The sequence below is a fragment of the Mustelus asterias genome, chromosome 11, assembly GCF_964213995.1.
Source record: "Mustelus asterias chromosome 11, sMusAst1.hap1.1, whole genome shotgun sequence".
Classification (NCBI taxonomy): Eukaryota; Metazoa; Chordata; class Chondrichthyes; order Carcharhiniformes; family Triakidae; genus Mustelus; species Mustelus asterias.
The window spans coordinates 45,830,380-45,853,519 of NC_135811.1; the positions used below are offsets into that span (position 1 = coordinate 45,830,380).

The following is a 23,140-nucleotide window of genomic DNA, read 5'->3' on the forward strand; positions in this document are numbered from 1 at the left end:
CATCTTTCATTTCCTGAAATTATTGGCGAAATATTTTGGCACAACAGCATTGGAGTGCTTTTGGGTTAGTTTAGCTGCTACAGCCAAACTAATTTCACAGTTCTACTCCTGCCTATAAGCATAGTAAGCTCTTCTCAATTGAGAGGAGTGACTGGTTGATGGAAGTCTAGGTTTGGTAGTCTATTCTACTGAATACAGGCTCAAAAGAAGCAATCACTTGAGTAGAACAATAAGCATTTTTCTGTTAACTATGCCACTTGAACAACTTGATATCCAAAACCTCAACTGTGATGTATGGGACGTGAGGGAGTCAGCAGGCACCGGGACACGCTGTCCCAGATTAGAATTGTACAGGATATTCTATTATGAACCACTTTACAGCTGGTAAAATCCCTTTGGGCTCCAACACGTCTCGTCATTGAATGGCTTGTAGCACTTCATCTTGCAACTCCAGTACCAAGTGAACTTTGCTCTCTGAACTGCCTACTCTAGAATATTCTGAGTAATAGCCTATTTGGTGAATGATACATTCTGAAGGATTTTTAAAGTAAAAAAAAGTAATTCCTTTTTTAAAAAAAATGTTTGCTCACTACTGTGTTACTGCACTCAGACACCCTTTAACGACACTATCGCAGAAGAATTGCTTATTTTCCAATTAAAGTAAAAGTAAAGTTTATTAGTCACAAGTAGGCTTACATTAACACTGCAATGAAGTTACCGTGAAAATCCACGGATCGCCACACTTCGGCGCCTGTTCGGGTACATTGAGGGAGAATTTATCATGGCCAACGCACCTAACCAGCACGTCTTTCAGGCTGTGGGAGGAAACCGGAGCGCCCGGAGGAAACCCACACAGACACTGGGTGAACGTGCAGACTCCACACAGCCACCCAAGCCGGGAATCGAACCCGGGTCCCTGGAGCTGTGAGGCAGCAGTGCTAACCACTGTGCCACCATAACTCCCAGGGAATCAAACCAGAGTCCCTGGCACTGTGAGGTAGCAATTACTCACGAAACAAGTTTCTCTCCCTTTACCCTGTCTATTCTCTCAGTCATATTTCATCATTTCCAGGGAAGACACAAAGTCGAGAGCTCCAGACTGACCCCCCTCCCCCACTTCAAAAAGCAAAAATTTGGTGCTTTTTCCATAAGCTGATAAAATAGCAAGGTGCTGCCATTCTTTAACTGTCGGTTAACTAATTATATAACCAGACTTTCGGATTCAGGTACCACATTGTCGATTTAAACATCAAATTTCTCTCTAAAATGTGCGAAATACAGACACATCCACGATATATCCCTGGATTGTCTAATGTTTACAGAGTCCCGAAACCAGGAATACACAGGATGTGGCCACCCTTTAGCAGTAACCGTTCCTCAGTGTGTACCTGTACTTAGAGGGATCTTGATACAACACTTGTTCCATTTTCAGACTTGAAAGGGAGGAAGGAGGAGAAGAAAATAAAAATAAAACCACAAGTTTAGTTAATTTTCAGTTATTTCTCATCGGCTCCCAGCCAATGAAATCATCCCCATGATAAACGGACCAGGAAGCAGGCAGTGCTATTCCCCAGTCACCCACCAGATGGTGGTCTTCAGTGATGTGGAAGTGCCTCTCCTTTGTGAAGGTGCTGAGGCGTTGAGCACACAGGCTTTAGGGGAAGCCAAGATGCAAATCCTAGGTTACTAGTAAACATCACTACTGCATAAAAATGGAATGGTGCCAGCACCTTTATTTTGCACATTTTCAGAGAGAAATTTGATGTTTAAATCAACAATGAGGACAATGTGGTACCCGAATCCGAAAGGCTGGTTATATAATTAGTTAACCGACAGTTAAAGAAATACAGCACCTTGCTATTTTATCGGCTTACGGGAAAAGCACCAAGTTTTTGCTTGGGGGCAGGGGGAGGGGGGTGTCAGTCTGGAGCTCTTGACTTGCTAAAGAGCCACCGTAATCTTTCACCATGAAAATCACCATGACCTTGTATCCTATCAGAACTGATGACATCGGTATGAGAGGGCCCTGAATTTAGAATAGGAAGATATAAAGCAGCAGTTTGAACTTCAGGAGGAGCTACATGTAGCCTGTATTGCAGCCCCACTGAAATATAAGGTTGACTTTGACGAACTATAGAACTTCAATTGCTCAAATCAGGTCAAGTTACATGCTCAAACACTTGTATTCAAATAGATATGCACTCGACTACAAAGTTGCACAAATTAGATTAAATTAATAATATAATTGACCATTTGACTGAACGGTATTGACTGAACATTTAAGAACATGAATCCCCTTATTTTCTCCTGAATTAATGTACTGCCTGACCTGAACCTAGGTAAGTGGACCTACTTATGGCAGCACGGTGGCACAGTGGTTAGCTCTGTTGCCTCTCAGGGACCCGGGTTCAATTCCGGCCTCGGGTTACTGTCTGTGTGGAGTTTGCACATTCTCCCCAGTGTGTGGGTGTCCTCCGGTTTCCCCTCTCAGTCCAAAGATGTACGGGTTGGGTTGATTGGCCAGACTAAATTGATCCTAGTGTCAGGGGATTCATAGGGTATATCCCGAGGGGGTTACTGGAATAGGGCTTGGGTGGGATTGTAGTCGGTGCAGACTTGATAGGCCAGCTGGCCTCCTTCTGCACTGTGGTTTCCACAATTGCGGGTGCAGTGCATTAGAAGGATGCAACAAAATCCTTGCTCCAATTTCCCCTTATTTCCTAGCAGTGAGAAAACTGCCTATTTCACGTCAGCCTCATATGGCCAACGTCAGAAGTGAACAGATGCTCCCACAGAGATGGGGTTCCACTGGTTCTGACTTTTCGTCTAAGGGTTTTGATCGATAATTGTTTCTGCTCCGACCATGGACTGGGAATTTAGCAAAAGACTTAAATCGCCAGGAAAAATTAAAATATTTAGAATTGCTTACATTTTAGTCTGCTGCGCATAACACTACAGACCAAAATTGAAGCATATACAAGTTTGCAAATTTAAATTGGGACAAAGTGATTTAAAACAGTCATTTATATTAGCACACAAGATCAAGCTTCAGGTTTTAAAACAGGCAAACTGTTCCTTCCAAAGTAAAAAGTAGAAAGAACTTTTGCTTCCTACTAATGCATAGAGTTTATAACACGTCAGCTATACCAGCAGCAGCAGAAAATGCCTTGTGAATTAAACATAGGTGAAAAATGGCTAAGGTTATGCCAGCACAAAACAGCATCACCAAACAGCTGTTGAAAAATCCAGCTCGGTGGATAATAGAACAGTTAAAGCCTCCAGACTCTGTGGTCCTTAAATTTCTCAGCTTTATCAGCCACTTAAAAAAAAAACTCAGCCATGTTAAGGTCACAAGGCTAAGGAGGGAGATGATGATGGTGTAAAAACAGCATTGGAAAGTTAAGGTCATGAGAAGGGGACTTGTCTTAACACAACATTGAGAGATCCAACACAGCACAACTAACAGCTGCCTTGGTTTTGCCATTCCTGTGCTAGCTCCACTAACCATGATTTACTACTAAACCAGCTCTGGTGTTGACACCTTTATGTCCCTCCCTCCTATCCCAGCAGGCCTGGAGGCCATGATGGATGCTGCTGAACTTTTCCTCCTATCACCTTAAAAAGAACTTTCCCATAATCTTTTGTCTCCCATCAACGTGGAAGACAGAAGGGTTTTATTTAATTTTAAATTAACAGCCTTGTTGCTCTAACATGGTAGCAATATACAGAATTTATTACACCAGTGAAATTCTTAAACTCCAATCTCTTTTTTTTCTACCTAATGAACTGAACATAGTCCAGAGTAAATCAATGTAATTGCAGCTCGTCCAACATTATTGTAGCAATACTTTATACCAGATGCCATTGGCAATTTGGTGTATTTAATTGAAAATGCTAAGATAATGGGGAACTTAGCTACTGACATTAACTCTTGTATAGCCGATGGAACATAAATAGATTATACGGAAAAGATTCTCCAAATTATCAGTTAAAAATACCCCACCTTATTCCAGTTAAGAAAATACAAAAACAAATGCGCTCATTTTTCTGCAGCTGTAGAATTTATCTTGCAAACATTTATTAAAAAACTGCCTCAAACCTCTGCCCTCCCCTTTTAAGATTGTTTAACAATTGCAATAAAGCCTCGAATCCCTGCGCTGATGTCCCTCAATCTAATTGCAGCCTCAAGTACTATTGCAACTGGGGGAACCTGCAAGAGCAGGTTTCTATCTCACCGACTGGATCATAAAATAGATCTCAAGGAGCCGCATCCTGTCTCACAGATTACTTGAGAGTCAATACAGCACGTCAATGGGGCTGAGAAACCCGCACTCTTGGTGAAAGGACAGCAGGAAAAAAAAACAGGACAGCAACAGACAGTGGAGGCGGGAAGGGAATTACAATTGCATCAGAAAACAAATCTGGCTTGTTCACATTTCCACATCTTGTTCATTGATCATCAGCATTAGTTTTGATAATACACCAAAAAGAAATCTCAAAACCATGTGCAAATTAAGGGAATGAATTGAGGCCTTTTTTTTTTTAAGGTTAATAGTTTATGTCAGCAAATCATAGAAACACAGGAACAGGCCATTCAGCCCCTTAAGCTGTAAATGAGGAATACTAAGTGAGGGAATGCAATTGAATATAATTAACAGTAATTAAGTTATAGAAATACAAATGGAAGCTTTTATTTAATTAAATCAAAGCAATCTAGTGATTTAATCACCAGGCTTTGCTGCCAAAATGCAACTTTAGCTCATTCCATTTGCTCGTGGGCAGATAACATCAAAAGTCATCTTCCTCCTTTACAGTTGGACACAATTCTGTAAACTCAGTCAGTCAGAGACACCAAGAGAAACCCCCTTTTGAGAATTTTACTTGGTGCCTCCAAAACTCAGGTGCTGAAAGTAGCAAGCATAAATAGCAACGAAAGGATCGCACTCTCCGTTTTAGGTTAGACCTTTTGACAAATATTCACTGTTAGATTCCAAGCAAGAAAACGCAAAGCCCTGAATGTCACAAGTCAGAGCGATGTGTCGAAGATTGACAATGTGTCAGCTTATTTCCTTTCCCAAAAAACACACCTGGTTTACTTGTGTAATCTCACTTTGATAACAGCATTATTAAAACCCACACTCGGTACTTACCGGCAATGAATAAAAGAAGATCCCCAGGAACAAAACTACAAACAGCAGTATTATGACCCCAAGAAAGATCCATTTGAACCGGCGCCAGATGATGTATTTCATCGTCTTGCAAGGACTGGTGAACCACAGGAAAGACGTTTCTGGACGGCTGATTGTAAAGAATTAAATCCAGTTAACTTTCCTTTCTAATGGATAAAGTGTACACAGCTTACATTAAGCACTCATTTATAGGGTTGAGAAACCATTACTCAAGCAAACCACGAGCATGTTTATCATCCCTTTTAAAAACCCTGGGAAGCAAGCTCCTTATCTAACCAATGGCTTTGTTGATAAATGCGTAGTGCGGCATGATACTGAGCTGTTGTTCTGAGGAGCCTGGGTTTTGACCCCGATATACTCAGTCACCCATTAACCCGGCAACAATGATGGCGCGAGGAATTGTCTTCAGTGTCACACAGGTTGGGTGGAGCAAGGTGTCATGACTGAGCAATGCTACTGAAAGGCAGCCTGCCAAGAATGGCCACTGGAGATGAAGGACCACAGAGCCATTGTCCAGGTGAGCTTTGACAAAGGGTCATCTGGACTCAAAACGTCAGCTTTTTTCTCTCCTGACAGATGCTGCCAGACCTGCTGAGATTTTCCAGCATTTTCTCTTTTGGTAATCAGATTGGTTCAATTGAGAGTTTAAACCCCACTCCAAACTTCAGTGCACAACATAGTCTGATTCTGGAGAGCTACATTAACAGGTGAACCATTCTTAAGATGAGATGTGAAATTGAGGCCCCATCCGGCCCAATGTTAAAGATCCCATGGCAGCATCCTGATCATCTTTCCTTCCTCAGCCTGCAGTAAACAAAACAACTGCTCATTCATTCCATTGTCAGAACTCGCTCGCCATTGTTGGTGAAAGCCATTGATTAGATGCGGAATATTTGATTCATCAACTTCATAAAATGAAAAATTTCAAAACGAAGGGTATTGGATTATAAAGAAAATTGAAGCAGCTGAAGAAGAGGGTGTAATAAGGATGGGTGGGAGGGAACCTTTAACAACATGTTTTAACAGCAAACAGCAATGAACACCAAACTGTGCGACACAGCAACTAGCCACAGAGGCGTTTAAACATCTGAGCACTAAGCTTCCTTTCTCTTTTCTAAATGGCATGCTTGCTCCAATATTTACAAAATGTGCTTTTTAAATAAAACATCTATTGCGGATTTAAATTTTGCCTTCCGTTTTCTTTGCCTTTCCTGAAAGATGCTGTGTGGGGAGCTTGTTTCTGGATAGCTGCAACCCTACTATACCTCCCTCAAGCAGCTCTGCGTTAGCAGGATACTCAATGACAGATTGTGGGACCGCAACAGTCCAATCCTGCCAACAGTTGCATGTTATCTAGTGCCCTGCGGTGGAAAGGTTCAGTCAGAGTGGGAAGCCAGGCAGATTTCCACCTATTGAACCCTTGGGCATTGGAACTAGTGTCTTCACTGGCTGATTCCCGTTCCATGCTCTGCCCATTCCGCAGCCACCTTTCTACCCCTCATCTAAATACTATGACCGTTTGCTGCTGGTAAATGGAGTAAGAAGTTTAACAACACCAGGTTAAAGTCCAACAGGTTTATTTGGTAGCAAAAGCCACACAAGCTTTTGGAGCTCCAAGCCCCAGAAGGGGCTTGGAGCTCCAAAAGCTTGTGTGGCTTTTGCTACCAAATAAACCTGTTGGACTTTAACCTGGTGTTGTTAAACTTCTTACTCCATTTACCCCAGTCCAACGTCGGCATCTCCACATGGTGATAAATGGGCCAGGCATGATTGCCAGCCATCCTGTCCCACCATTCCCGATCTCACTCACCCCCCCCACCCCATCATCTGTATTCTTGTACAAGATAATCCCAGGGGGAAGTCAGCCACTGTGGAACCGTACCTCGACAGGGGTCAATACTTTCAGAAGGGATAATGTTAGCAGAAACAGGAATGGTCAATTTATACGCCAATTCACTTGCGACAGAATTGAGTAGATAAAGGTTAGGTGATTGATATATTTTACTTTTGGCATGTTACAAAGGTAAATACCTCCTCCAGTCTAAACTTCATGTGACCACGTTTCAAAGAATAGACTAGCTGCTGAACTGTTGTCTATTTTTGAGCAGTTGAATCACGAACATGATTCTCAAATGCACTCATCTAAAAGTGGAACTGATAGGACACTTCAATGTAAATCTTGGCCGCATGAAATAAGAGGAGATAAAAAAAATCTATGCTTTGTAAGAATGAGTAAAACCCATCCATTCAATTCAAGTAGCCGGTATTCAGTGCTCCAAACAAATGGAGCCCTCTGCTTTAAAATGTCAAGCACTTCTAGACTCTTGTTCTTTCAAAATGGAAGGCACAAATTTATGAAAACAAATCGACAAGTGAAAAAAAAGGAAAGTTACTTTGGAGGCTCCAGTTTTGGGTTCATGTTGGGTTCATCTCTTGCTTTGCCAGCAGGTTTCTGCTCAGCCTCTTGTTCACTGAGAATCTCCAGTGTCATTTCAACTTTACCCTGGATAACAAAAAGAATTTACAAAAAAACTTTTAGCAAGTTATCTAACCAGAACAGGCATTCACAGATAAGTGGTGGGTTACCTTAGAGCACAGGACTTCTAGGATTACCTCAGCCTTTTAAAAGCAGAACACTACGCAATCCTTTTTAGGATAACAGTCCCATCTCAAAAGCTGACTAAAGCAAGTACACGATCCATGAATTGGGGCCAGGGTCATTTTAGTCTTATTCTCAATTAGCTAACCAAACAGTTGATCTAAAATGTTTGTCTGGTATTCAACCATTACTTCAGGGGTTAACCGAATGCGTGTGACATCTATTTCAGTTTAAAATTCTTCCCAAGTGTCATTCCTTGGTTATGAGTGATGAGCTGGGCTATTATAAAGCTTAATGGCAGCGCCAAGTATATCACTGTGGCTCCTGGCTGTTGAATCATTCATCAGTGAGCCTTTCATTTCCTTTGTACAGATTTAAATGATTGTCATATTTTACTGTAGGGAAGATGTGCACCCGACAGTGAAAGATTCATATGACGCTGTGTAAAACACCTTTGCTTCTGTACAAACATGTGCATGCTGTATACAGGTGGAGAATAAGGACAAGAGGTGGCTTTACAGCATGCTGGCTCATTAAGTATTTTGAAAAGTTAAAGTGATCTCCTTAGGCATGCGGAACTGGTTTCTTTGCAACGCTTTAGAACAAAATGTTTGTGGTCAACAGTTTCTGGTTTAGATGATCCTTCATACATTTCACTTGTGGGACATGGGTGTTGCTAGTTGACCTGTATTTATTGCCCATCCCTAATTGCCCTTGAACTGAGTGGCTTGCTCAGCCATTTCAGAGGGCAGTTGAGAGTCAATCATATTGTGGCTCAGGAGTCACATGTAGGCCAGACCAGGTAAGGATGGCCGATTTCCTTCCCTAAAGGACATTACATACTGTAACACTACATTCTGCACTCTCCTTTCCTATCATAGAAATCATAGAAACCCTACAGTGCAGAAAGAAGCCATTTGGCCCATCGAGTTTGCATCGACCACTATCCCACCCAGGCCCTACCCCCATACCCCTACATATTAACCCGCTAATCCCTCGAACCTACACATCTCAGTACACCAAGGGGCAATTTTTTTAGCATGGCCAATCAACCTAACCCGCACATCTTTGGACTGTGGGAGGAAACCGGAGCACCCGGAGGAAACCCATGCAGACACGAGGAGAATGTGCAAACTCCACACAGTGACCCAAGCCGGGAATTGAACCCAGGTCCCTGGAACTGTGAAGCAGCAGTACTAACCACTGTGCTACCGTGCCGCCCTATGAACGGGATGTTTTGTCTGTAATAGCATGCAAGAAACAATACTTTTCACTATATACTGATACATGTGACAATAATAAATCAAATTAGTGAACCAGATGGGTTTTTTCCAACAAACGGCAATGGTTTCATGGTCATCAGCAGATTCTTAATTCCAGATATTTTTCATTGAATTCAAATTCCACCATTTGCTGTGGCAGGATTCGAACCCAGGGCCCCAGAACATTAGCTGAGTTTCTGGATTAATAGTCCAGCGATAATATTACTAAAGCCATCGCCTCCCCTCAAGTTCATGCTCAAGTTTCTGCTGAAACCAATCCACCTGTCGCTAAACGTAAAACCTTCTAAAAACCAGCACAATAAGGCAGAATATTAGAGTGTAATTTTTTTAAAATTGCATTAAGAAAGTCAGTATATATTTAAGAGTATAACCTGGTGTAGCTTCATTAATACACCCAAAAATGGGTAAATCAGATAAAGGCAGCACTTGAATCAGTGTCTGGTGAGTAACCTTATTTTAAATAGCTGGAAGTGACCAAAACGACTACCGAGAATAATTTACAGATTACACTGGCATGCTGTAATATTTATTAATTTACTGAAACTATATAGTAAATTAGAAAGCTGAGTAAATTAAAAATCTTAAACTTTTAAAACATGGGTCATCAGTCTCCCTGCCCTTTAATAAAAAGACTTTAAAGAATCACACAGTGGAGGTGGGGAGAGGCTGCTGGAGCAATTTTAAAAAAAACTGACGCAAGATCATTGTGGTTGAAATTCCTCGATTTTCTTTCTGCTATCGGCCGATTTGGTGAAAAGAAATGATTCAGCTTAGCAGAAACTTTGGGGAGGTGATGGCCTGGTGGTATTATCACTAGCCTATTAATCCAAAAACTCAGCTAATGTTCTGCGGTCCCAGGTTCAAATCTGGCCACCGCAGATGGTGGAATTTGAACTCAATTTAAAAATGTCCAGAATTAAGAATCTACTGATGACCACGAAACAATTGTCGATTGTTGGAAAACCCCATCTGGTTCACTGATGTCCTTTGGGGAAGGAAATCTGCCGTCCTTACCTGGTCTGGCCTACATGCAACTCCAGAACCACAGCAATGCTGCAAGGGAAACTAGGGATGGGCAATAAATGCTGGCCAGCCAGCGATGCCCATGTCCCACGAATGAATTAAAAAACTTAAGACAACTCCCACCTTTTCTGGAATATTTCAAACACAGCCCAGATCCATATTACTGGTCTTAGAATAAGTCACAAGTATCTGAAATAACACATTGGATGTCGATAGACTTATGTCCAGGACTTAAGAGGTGTAAATGTAATTATATACATACATTCACACTTAACAAAATAATAGGCTTTAACCTTCAACTTGTTTGCTACAATTATTAGAACCCAATTAAAAAAAGGTTTCATGAATGTGTGCCTGCCTTAATATCGCTGCTCTGGACTGTTCTGATGCAACATTAGCTTAAAAACAAGGTCAAAAAGCAGAACTTGCAAACCATATAAAAAGTGAGGTTGGCCAGGATTCTCCAATCTCACTCACCCCACAACCGCTGCCAGCGGGAAGAGAATTAGGCACTCAGCCAAAACCTCCATTCACTGCAGTGGGACTGGAGAATCCCAACCGTGGGCGAGGTCAGAAAATTTCGGCCGTCTGTGATTTCTTATCATGAACTAGTTTTACTCCAAGTTAATGAGACCCCAATATATCGAAATAGTAAATCAAACACTGAAAATTGAGCTCTTTACAATGAATCCTTTGACATGTTCACAAAATTGATTGGTTTCTGAGATGAATATATCACAATGATAACGGCCCACAATTCAAAGAAAGAAGTAGCAATGTGACAAAATAAAATCCCCAAATCCTTACAGCCAAAATGCGTTTGCCATCTTTCTCTTGGACACACGGCCACCATCCATTTATAGATTTTTGGGCAAAAAGGGAGGTCACTTTAGGTGCTTTAGAAGGAGTACTTGGATCTGGCAGCATTTTCAGAGTACATCCTGAAGATGTTTTGGTTGGACATATTGTAGAATTCAGATCCAGCTCAAGGACACCTGTGAATCAGAGATAAGAACGCCAGCTTTATGTGGATGTACACGAGACAAATCAAAAGAAAACAACAATCACAAGTTAGAAGGTGCTGGCAGCATTCGCAGTCTGTTGCACTCTGTTTGCCCTCTTACTGGACCATAATCAACCTTCTAAAACTAACAACCAGATTACTTTTCTGATCCGACTATTCAGAACGAACAAGCATGTTTCAAAGTTCATTGGGTCAACTAAGTTCAGTAGATAATGGAAAAGAAGTCATCACAAGCCCATCATTTCGCTCACTGGCATGTCACTGGAGTTGTTTTACCTGCGATGCTGAAAAACAAGGCCATCTCCCAGGCTATTTTGCACTTGTGCGTGCGAGCAGCTAAATCAATTTCCTCAAAGCCTTCACTAATTCAGAATACAATACGAATGACACGTGTTCTTTCCAGCTACCTAATCGGTGATTTGACAAGGTACATCTTCCGGATGATGCCTGGGTCATATCAGTGCCCTTCCTGTGACCTTAAGCCACATGCTGCAGTCAATTGTGGGATAAAGAGCAAAGCCAAACGCTCCTCAGTATTTCAAATTCTCAACCAAGTTTTATAGTCTTGGAAATTGTTCTCTTTTTTCCTGACGCACAGTTCTGGGCTAAGGGCTGTGATCCCCTGACTGAGGTACTGTTACAATGGGCAGTGCTATGCAGTGAAAAGCAGGCAGCGCACAAGCCATGTTCCTTACCAGATGTGCACCTGCAAGGCTAGGCATCAATTTTCAAAGGGACCATGCAGATAAACAGGCCTGCTACACACAGCGGCAGATGTCTGAGGGACCATGGGTTATCGGGTAGGACACTGGTTGGAATCGTAATTACCACTGTTCACGCCGGTGGGATTTTCTCATCCTGCCAGAGTGAACAGCTGGCCAAATTCTCCAACTTTGCTGAAGCAGGAGCGTGGCGTGATTGGCAGGCAAGATCATGCCCAATGTCTATAACCTTGGAGATTGCTGATACCAAGAAGGATGCTTCCCTCAACTGGCACCCACACAACTACCAGGGGTCACGGCCATGATGGTCGCAACTCTCTAACTCAGGGTCAACACAGCAACTTCACTTCCATTGCCAAAACCAGCGGTGGATCTGGGGCTTTCCTGTATGGTTCAGGGACAGTAATTTCAACCAATCCATCAGAGCAGCCAATACAGAAACCACGCATCATATACAAGCCTACCAATTCGGGGAGGTGATGGTCTTGTGGTATTATTGCTAAACTATTAATCCAGAAAAATCGGCTAGTGTTCTGGAGACCTGGGTTCAAATCCCGCCACGACAGATGGTGGAATTTGAAATTCAATTAAAAAAATCTGGAATTAAGAATCTACTCACTACTATGAAACCATTGTCAGAAAAACCCACCTGGTTCACTAATGTCCTTTATGGAAGGAAATCTGCCATCTTAACCTAGTCTACATGCGACTCCAGAGCCACAGCAATGTGGTTGACTCTCAACTGCCCTTGGGCAATAAATGCTGGCCAGCCAGCGCCACCCATGTTCCACAAATGAATAGAAAAAGAGAATTTTGAAGCCCCCTCCCTACAGAAAGGCAGACCCTCCTGCAGGAACCATGTTGGTAAGGCCTGGCTTTGTGATTCCTTCTAGTTTTTCTTGCTGTTTGCGAGTAGGGGAAAGAGAAAGCAAAGGACACCTAAGGTGGAGTTAAACTACAGGACCCATAGCTTTAAATCAGGCCTTTCACTAGCAGCATGGGTTATGCATCAGCCCTATTTGCAAAGTGTCCTTTCATTGTCTCATTCTCTGGGTGAAGATTCTGAAGATTGTCAAAGCTTTGAAACGGTGAATGCAGTTCTTACTTCACAGCCAGGTGGGCTGTGGAAACAGAAAGAAAATCTGGGGATCGAGAAGAAACACAAGGTTAAAAAAAAGGAAAACAAAGAGAGGAGGCAAAGTGAGACTTAGAATCAAGTTTGACAGGTACACTCCACTGAACAATACAGCATTGGCTCCATTTCATCATGATGCTGATTGAACACAATAAAGCACGAAGCTGTGTCTTAAAGCTTATGGGGAACATGGCTCATCGATCTCTCCAGAGATTGAAACTGACCATAATGTCAGATTCAATTAAAATATGAATGTTGCTACAGTAGACTATCAGTTTCCATCTTTTGTACGCGAGTTCTGATAGGTGACTGGCTGAAAGGAAATCCCCTTGTCTCCAGAAGTGGCTTCAATGCTAATTTATGGAAGTTGGCAAGCCTCTCCAAAGTAATTGAGCAACAAACAGATTAAACACAAGACAAGATATCCTTTACTTCCTGTACAATGGACACTGCTCACTCTGAAAACTAATAGTGAGATTTGGTACAAGAGGCAATACAGTTAATTTGATTTGGACAATGTTGGCAGTTTTGAACACCTGGCAAATTAGACAAGAGAGATCACAATCATTCTCCCTGACTATTGACAAGACTCACTGAGTAACCAGAGACTTAATTTAACCCCCTTTACAACAATTAACAGAATTCAGTTCTCCCGCATCATTGCAATCAAGCTATTGTATCGCTTTCTGACAAATACAATATTGCTCATTTTGACTAATAACTCAATATTACACTGCTGTTGCAAGTTACTCACGCACCTCTGCTTCTAAACAATGATTTAATATAAACTTGCAAGTCTATGTCATAGCAGGAGGATGGAGAAGAAACTCCAGGAAATATATTTTTTGAAATCATGTTAAAGTAGTTAGAATACATTACTTAAATAATGAATACACAAAGCATATTCGGAAACAGGATATTAAGTGAATAAAAAGTCCAAGCACAGCTTTTTAAAAAGCCGATTAAATAATTGAATAGAAGGTTAATATTCCATTAATAGTTGCTCAGTCTGATATTGCTACGGATGGACAATATTAGGTATACATGATGATAAAAGGTGTGGATAAAGTAGACGTGGAACGGATGCTTCCTCTTGTGGGGCATTCTAGGAAGAGAGGTCATAGTCTTATGATAAGGGGTAGCAAATGTAAAACAGAGTTGAGGAGAAACTACTTCTACCAAAGGGAATGTGTGGAATTCCCTACCCCAAAGTGCGGTGGATGCTGGGACAGTGAGTAAATTTGAGGAGTTAGACAGATTCTTAACTGGTAATGGGTTGAAGGTTTATGGGGAGAAGGCAAGAAAATGGGAATGAGGAGCATATCAGCCATGATCAAATGGCAGAGCAGACTCGATGGGCCAAATGGCCTAATTCTGCTCCAATATTTTATGAACTTATTAGCTTGTATGTCTATTTTAAGGAAACAATTAAGCAGGAAACACAGACCCGGAAACTGAAGTCAAATAAAATTGTCACGAGAAATACATACCTGAAGGAAAGCAAAATTTAGTAAATGGAAAATAGATAGTGTTACAGCTTAATGAATATTCAACATTGCAATAGTAGTTCTAGAAATGGAATCCAAAAGTGCAAAGATAGAAAATGAACTCCCTCAACGGTGTGCCTCGGTTCCAGTTTCAATGCGTAAAAGCATTTATGCCTTGAGACCTGTTCCAGGATCATTTCTCAACTCAAAAAGTTGGCTTACATCCTAGCGATAAAACGCTGGAAATGCAGTCATGGTTCTATGGCTGACACCAGCTTCAACTCTGATCACTTCATCAGAACTATGCACAGAATTGAATGATATCAACCCTGCAAGACATCATTTACAATCTGAAAGTGCAGATTTTCTTGATAATGAAAACAACAGAATCATTTTGGAACTGGACAATGCAGACACCGAAGGCAGATCAATGCAACTGTCAGATGTCAGAGGTATATAAAATACTCAACGGAATTGATAAAGTAAATGTTAACCAAATGTTCCCCTTCTAGAACATTCTAGGACAAGAGCTCATAGTTGCAGAGTGAGGGGGGAGAGGTTCGGGACAGAGATAAGGAGAAGCGACTTCTCCGAGAGGGTTGTGAATCTATGGAACTCACTGCCCCAGAGTGCAGTGGATGCAGAATCAATGGATTCAAGAGAGATGGATAAATACTTGATCAAAAGTCAGATAAAGGGCTATGGGGAAAAGGCAGGGAAGTGGAGTTAGGATGAGATGGAGATTAGCCACGATCATATAGAATGGCAGAATGGGCTCAAAGGGCTGAATTGCCTTCCCCTGCTCCTAATTCCTATGTTCCTATGGTTGTTAGTTTTGTTGCCATCTTTTTCTTTGGGAAAGAAACTATGTCAAACCAGACATCAAAAGCCATCCTTTTTAGATATGTCAATCATGCAGACATTTGCAATATGGCTTATGAAAAACAAGAGGTTTGGGAAGACATCAACTGGACGGAAATGGTCTGGAAGCTGGGCCCACATGTATCCAGGATTCAGTACTCAACACGGCTGGGTTACAGGAAGGTCAGCAGTTAGTGCTGAAGCTCATCTCTAACTGGTAGAGGCCGCTGTACGCTCAAATACATATTATATCAGCACTGAGGCAAGATGGAGAGTGGCAATCTTGCAACAAGTGGTGCTGTCCACATAATACTTAGTAGTTTCAGTTACCCGTGTGTCCAGCGAGGGCTCCGATTCAGACATATTGACTGTCTTGTGATCAGAAAGGACTGCTTCCCTTGGAGATGAGGGAGGTCACATTGGCTGCAAAATAACATGCTTGCCAATGGAAACCGGAACAATCTCCAACTAGGCAGAACCTCAAGTTTGGGTCATTGAGATAGTATGAAATGAAAACAGACTTTGAAAGGCAACAGCTGTATGGGGTCACTGCTATTTCACAAACACTGGAAGCTGCAGCTGTCAGCCATGCAAACATCTGCTAGAATCTGACTGCCAACATCCGAATGCTATCACTCTGGGAACCCTGACCCCAGCTCTTTCATTTAAGAATCTTACTTCCCTCCCATACAGCTGAGCAACCTCACTGGTGGCACCACATCCGGAGCTTCTCTTTTTCATTGCTCTATCCCCAGTGTTCCCATACCACTGTCCCATATCATTGCTAACATTGTCATATCAGAGGCAAGTCCCAACGTCTACCCACCCACCCACCTCCAGTACTGTCTAATCCTGGACTATCCCATCCTCCAGTCTAACCACATGCTAACCCCCAAGTCTAACCAGTAGCCAATATCAAGAATCATCTCATTACAGCCCAGTACTTGCCAAAGCCTGCGGCATCTCCCTACATTATAACAGCAGCGACATTTCAAAAGTATTTCTTGCCGATAAAGAGGATGTTTTAGAATCACAGTATGGTTGGGCAGCACGGTGGCACAGTGGTTAGCACTGCTGCCTCTCAGCACCAGGGATCAGGGTTCGATTCCCAGCTTGGGTCACTGTCTATGCAGAGTCTGCACGTTCTCCCAGTGCCTGCGTGGGTTTCCTCCTATAGTACGAAACACATGCTGGTTAGGTGCACTGGCCATGCTAAATTCTCCGTCAATGTACCCGAACAGGCACCGGAGTGTAGCAACTAGGTGATTTTCACAGTGTTAATGTAAGCCTACTTGTGACACTAATAAAAAAAAATCATGGAATCCTGACAGTACAGGAGGCCGCCATTTTGGCCCATTGAGTCTGTACCGACCACAATCCAACCCAGGCCCTATTCCCGCAACCCCTGCTAATCCCCCCCCAACACTAGGGTCAATTTAGCATGGCCAATCAACCTGACCTGCACATCTTTGGGCTGTGGGAAGAAACCCACGCGGACATGGGGAGAACGTGCAATCTCCCCACAGGCAGTGACCCAAGGCCGGAATTGAACCCGGGTCCCTGGCATTGTAAGGCAGCAGTGATAACCATTATGCCACCGTGATACTTTACTTTAAGCTGGTTACAGCACAGGAGAAGGCTATCGTGTCCATGCCTACTCTCTACAAGAACAACTCCACTTGCCCCACTCCCTTACCCTTTCACCAATTCTTGCAAATAATCTCTTCAGATCATTATCCAATTCCCCTTTGAAAGTCACAATTGAATCTGCCTCCACCACACTCAAACAGTGCAGAACCCAACCCCTCGCTGAGTAAAATAAGTTTTTCCCTCATGACTTCACCTCTGGTTCTTTCCTCAACTTGTTAAATGTGTCCCTTTTAGTACTTGTGCTCATGGGAACCATTTCTCCCCTTCTACTTGGACTAGACTCATGATTTTGAGCACCTCTATCAAATCTTCTCACGGCCTTCTCTTCCCCAAGGAGAACAGTCCCAGCCTCAATTCTATCCACAAAATCACTGAAGCTTCTCATCCCCAGTGCCATCCTCGTAAACATTTTCTGCAGTTTTTCCCCCCCCCCACATCCTTCCTAAAATGTGATGCTCAAAATTGGACACAAAACTCCAGTTGAGAACAAAGAGAGAGATGATGAGAGGCACTCTTATAAATGCAGGTTATCACCTTTCCTTTAACAATGACTTCTATTCCAAGCTGTTTTGAAGATTCTTGTTGTTTATTACCGCTATTCCAAAAACAGCATCTTGAGAATTGGCTGTGTTAACTAGGCAGTGGCACTGGTAATAAACTCAAGTAAAAACTGTAAATCAGTAAGTGTTTAAACATTATTAATAAGTTCCAGTTATATCCATTACCAGAGTTCAGTTGGCAGAACCCTATCATTTACAAATGACTAAATACCCTTTGGAAGTTGTGTTAACATATATTAGAAAGAGCAAGAGATATACCTTTTAAACAAGAACTGTGATAGCATTATTCAATTCAAACACATAACTAGCAGTTAAATGCTGCGCCAAAAGCTCAACTTCGGAAAAACATTTTGACAACACATTTGCCGTCGCAATAGAAAAAAGAGACAGCTATGACAGCACTTCAATTTAGCCAAAGCAGGTAAACCAGAAGAGACGGACAGGTATTCCATACCCAAATAGTCGTCCATAGAAAATTTATCATTGTCCCAGACTTGAACAATTAGTTTCGGAGGTGTCCTGATCTCCGTTTTGTCAAGGCTCCAAAAATGTTCCTGGAAAAAAAAAGGCGGCAATGTGGCTGACCCATTTCACATTAATCTTCTCCCTTTCAGCTTTTACACGAAGCCATCTGTGAAGGCTTGTACGATCGTTTCGGAGCACGTAGAGGGGGACCTGGGGGAATTGCTCAAAGATTGGTGTTACCAACATCTTGATTTGCCAAAATTGTTTTAGTGCAGCGTACAACTTAATTCTGTCAGATGCATCAGTACTTTCCTACATTTGCGTTTTTGCTGTTAAATAACTGGACTTTTTTTTTGCTTAATATGGATTGCGCACTCTCCACTCTAAACACCTGGTTTAAACACTCACAACCAGCTGTACAGAGTCAAATTAGAAGGAGCTGGGAAGAAGGCTGACATGAGTACAAAAGTATAGAGGCTACAAGGTCACTCTAATGATGCATTTTTAGGTCCAAAGAAAGGGAAGAGGTCAGTTCGATATGACCTCCGTTAGCCCCAACCATGGAATACATTTCTCCATGCAGCACTATTCTCACAGAACGCTGCATAAATAACTGCTCACAGCAAGGGTTATACTCACATGGCTGTTAACATGAATAGAAGGAATGTACACTTACAAACAAGAGGAAATGGTGCGGGGCAGAGGACAATAGACCTCCCTATGGGAACTTCTTTTCCAACAGGTCAGCTGGTTACAAACCAATGTAACTGCCCTGTGGGGAAAGTAGCACTTAGCAATTACTGTACTTGAACCTGAGCATTCCAGAGAAAATGTGTTAAGTCCACGGGTGTGGCTCTATCCTCTTGTTTAGCGGTTGGCAGAGAGTCCAAAACAAGCTGCTGTCTCACGTCAGGCTCGGGCTCTTGGCTCTCTCAAGCGCACACAGATTTCCTCTCCTACACGGCAAAAACCTTGCTCAACGTTTCCTGAGATAGCTGGCAGGATTTAACCAACTGCCTGCTGGATTTCAGGCCTTTCTCCCACCGAGACCCACCTTCTTGGATACGACGCAAAGCTGTTCGGCTGGGAGGTACTCAAATGGGAAAATCAGTCTCCAGTTGAAATTGCCTTCTCCTCCAAGGGACCTGTAGTGCACGTCTGTCTTCTGCTTCTCATCATCAAGCCCAACCATCCAACTGCAAGGAAAAGTCCAAAAGAAAGATTGAGAGAAAATGCACAATGCAGGTGTGCAGAATAAAATGAGCGGCAGGAAAAAGGTGTCAACCATAAATTTCACAACAAAAAAAAACACACTGCCAGCAGGGAATGTTTAGGATGAAGTATGATTGGCAACATGGAGGATCCCAATTATATCCACTCTCAAAGTAAAGTTCCAAACCTCTCCTGCCACCTCAAACAAATTAAACCCCAAAGCAGCAAAGCTTAATTTCTCTATTAGTGTCACAAGTAGGCTTAGATTAACACTGCAATGAAGTTACTGTGAAAATCCCCCAGTCGCCACACTCTGGCACCTGCTCAGGCACACAGAGGGAAAATTTAGCATGGCTAATGCACCTAACCAATACATCTTTCGGACTGTGGGAGGAAACTGGGGCACCTGGAGGAAACCCATGCAAACGCAGGAGAAGGTGCAGACTCCACACAGTGACCCAAACTGGGAATTGAACCCGGGTCTCTGGTGCTGTGAGGCAGCAGTGCTAACCACTGAGCTACCGTGCCGCCCCAGAGAAACAAGATACAGGAAAGCATTTTAAGTCGTTACTAAGGATTGGAAATAGGATCTGACTGGAGCATGACTTCTCTGGGTGCATCCTTCAGCTCAAAAGTACATCTCTTTAACCAAATGAGATTTTAAGGATTAAAAGAAAGACACTGGTATGATGGAGCAGGATGAAGGTGAATAAAATTGAGAAAAAGGAGGAAAGATTGGATTGAAAGGGAAAAAGGAGACAGAAGAAAGGTAAAACATGCAAAAAAAATTAAAAGGGATAATTTGAAAATCTTGAAGAACAATTTCCCACCTGAAGCTATACTCAATTTAAATTGTTCAATTTCTGGGCCAGACAAGTTGATCAGCATTGCATTAACAATTACCATGCTGATAAAACTATATTTATGTTGCTAATTATAATTAACTCTGTAGTGGCAGGTTTAATGGGCAATTAATGTACAAATCCAGCAAGTTCCTAAAAATAATAGCTCAAGGGCGAGATGCTGTTTGGCAAATGGCAGAGTGATATAAATCAATGTTTATTCTTAATCCCTTCAATATGCTGCTGCTCACATCAAGATTGGCATATATTATTCACAACGTCTTTCAAAGAGCAAGTGCTGATCCACGTGTACACTTTGGCTAAAGTTCCCAATCTATAGTACTCCTCTATGGACATAAATAAAACCGGACAGAAAATTAAGTAAAAAGAGGATATCTTCACCTTTAAATGACGATCTTTCTCAAATACTCAGAGTACAAGTATGGCAAGCTGCTTCCGGGCATCTGCTGGGCCTCCGCCTCAGAAGGGGCCAGCTCACCACAGGGAAGATATCTCCTCAGTTTGCCCACAATTGGACACTTCATGGGCAGATTGACTATGTGCTACTGCTGGGTGGGTTGCCTTTGCCACTTCCACCCTGCCTCTGGCGAGACTGGCCAAAGGCTGGAACAGTTTGGCCCACCAATCCGAAGTGCTCCTTTCCTACACACAAAAGCCAACCTTTCCAGGGGTTCAGTAGATGAACCCACATATACCACATACATTTCTTAGAGAATAAAAATGCCATAGTCTCACCAGACATCAAAACAGTCTGAACAAGTTTTCCAGTCCATGCCTTTCCAACTGACGAACAATGTTCAAGAAAACCCCAATGGGCAAAAGCTACAGTTCTTGGAATAATTGGACATTGGATTCAGCAAAAAAGATCGACTGGCAAATAAAACAAGGACTTGCAATAAAATTTCAATTTCATTTGACACCGACATATGAACCCAGCCTTTACGAATGGGATGAAAGGCTTCTCCCTTGGATGGATGTTAAAGCCCTACATTGCAAATATTGATAACTGTGCAGAGGATGGGCTCTTCAGAGCCATCGGGATGCTTTACTCTGCATTTACTCATGAATGCCTGAACTGGGTGCGTCCAAACTCAGCACTGGAGATTCCTCAGCACTGGTATCAGCAACTTTCAAGTGCAGTGGTTTGCTCTTTCTTCCCTTTTGAGCATCTTGTACACTACAGTTCTCCACCCAAAGGCAGAAGATGAAAACCGGGTTCCCACGTCTCTGCAAATGGTGCACTTTTTATATGGCATTCAAAAGCAGCCAATAGTGTTGGGACTTTTCCTTTCTTGTTTTGGGACACCCACACACCCCTAATTTGTGTACAGTGTCAAAGAGAAACCTAGTCACAATTGAAAACTTGTATGGCTAATTGCACAGATGGTAACATGCCCTACCATTGCAATGCTGCAAGGTCCGAGACAGCACAAATACCCTTTTCCACTGCCTGAACGTAGCTTAATGGGGAGAACACTAGTCAGGTTGTGTGCATAATCAAACCATTCCCATACCACCCCAAGCTGTTTCATTGATGATTTACTGGGGTATGATGCTGTCATGTTGGGCATGCCTCCAGCGTCTTGCTCACAGATCGTTCTTCATGTGTGAAGGTAGTAAAGCCTGGAAGAATATTTCAACTGTGGGGAATGGTTGAATTGGACCTCTTTCTGTCCTAACTGGATATCTATACCGTATGTTTCCCAATACGCAGAAACCACTAGATAGCAATCAGGAACAGGTACCCTGGCTGAATTTTAACCTCCGTGGAGAAACCAGAGTTAGCATCCTCCAAAATCAGCAAATAGAGCAGACCAGAAACGTAAAGGTGACATCTTCTGATGTGTACAGCTATTTGCAGTATACAACCTTTACTCCGGGAGAGGGCGAGGGCGATTTATATAAAAAATATCATACAATTAAGCAGTTAATGAAACTATGTATACAGACACACAGTGAATTTGAAATTCTGCCCTTCCTGAAGTCCCCTCTAGTTTACAGCTTTGGCCTTTCTTCCAAATATTTAACAGCTATTGGATTTTTGTTCTTCACACAAGCATTCAATCCAGAAATGAAGCCTGCAGCTTCTATTGCATATTCAGATCTCAGAATTGACTTTGGAGCCAGCCGTCCTATCTAATCACGGAGCAGATACTTTTCAATTCTTACACCAAAGGCCCTTGTTCCAGATCCTTCGCATGGCACATACCAGCTTTCAAGTTCTTCCCCTTCTACTCTTCCAAGATGAATTGAAAGTTCACACATGACAGAGCCATAAAGATTATGCTGGACAGGAGTTATATTGACAAATATATATTGTATATTGTTTGTAATTCAGGGCTTTGTGAGACATGGTGGCACAGTGGCTAGCACTGCTGCCTCACAGCACCAGGGACCCAGGTTCGATTCCGACCTTGGGTGACTGTCTGTGTGGAGTTTGCATGTTCTCCCTGTGTCAGCATGAGTTTCCTCCTACATCCAATGATGTGCAGGTTAGGTGGATTGGCCATGCTAAATTGCCCCTTAGAGTCCCCAGATGTGTAGATTAGAGGAATTAGCGGGGTTACGGGGATAGGGTGGGGGGGGGGGGGTGGACCCGAGTAAGATGCTCAGTCAGAGTCAGTGCAGACTCGATGGACTAAATGGCCTTGTTCTGCACTGTATGAATTCTATGCAACTTGATGAATCAAAGAAATAAACAGGGTTAGCACACAATACCAATGATAACATCTTAATGTTGGCTATGCTGCTGATGCAAGCAACAACCACAGAAAAAAGACTATTCCTCCAGACTTCCAAAAAGATAGGAAGAAAATTAGAGGGCACCACCCCAGATCTCTCGTACACTCCAGCAACTGGTTCTGTAGAACACACGGAATTTTGCAGATTTGTATACAATAACAGTAAACTTTGACATTTGAATTATTCTTTGCATGCGAAATAAAATTTTGCAATTGGGAATAACTTGAACAAACATTATTGTACAAAACTTCAAACTAGTTCAGTGCAAATTCCTTTCTTTGATATTCCAATTAGAGCATTTACTCTATCTCGCGCAATAAAATTA

At 42.4% G+C, this 23,140-nt stretch overlaps 1 protein-coding gene across 1 annotated transcript in view; it reads right to left on the minus strand.

Moving 5' to 3' along the window:
* LOC144500502 (myoferlin-like) overlaps positions 1 to 23,140 on the minus strand; it is a 228,154-nt gene that overhangs the window by 7,644 nt on the left and 197,370 nt on the right. The window contains exons 50-54 of the mRNA XM_078223532.1: positions 19,053 to 19,194; positions 17,988 to 18,087; positions 10,902 to 11,089; positions 7,583 to 7,692; positions 5,151 to 5,298 (exon numbers count right to left, since the gene is read on the minus strand). Of these exons, the coding sequence (XP_078079658.1) occupies positions 5,151 to 5,298; positions 7,583 to 7,692; positions 10,902 to 11,089; positions 17,988 to 18,087; positions 19,053 to 19,194 (688 nt within the window). The remainder of the gene's footprint in view (positions 1 to 5,150; positions 5,299 to 7,582; positions 7,693 to 10,901; positions 11,090 to 17,987; positions 18,088 to 19,052; positions 19,195 to 23,140) is intronic.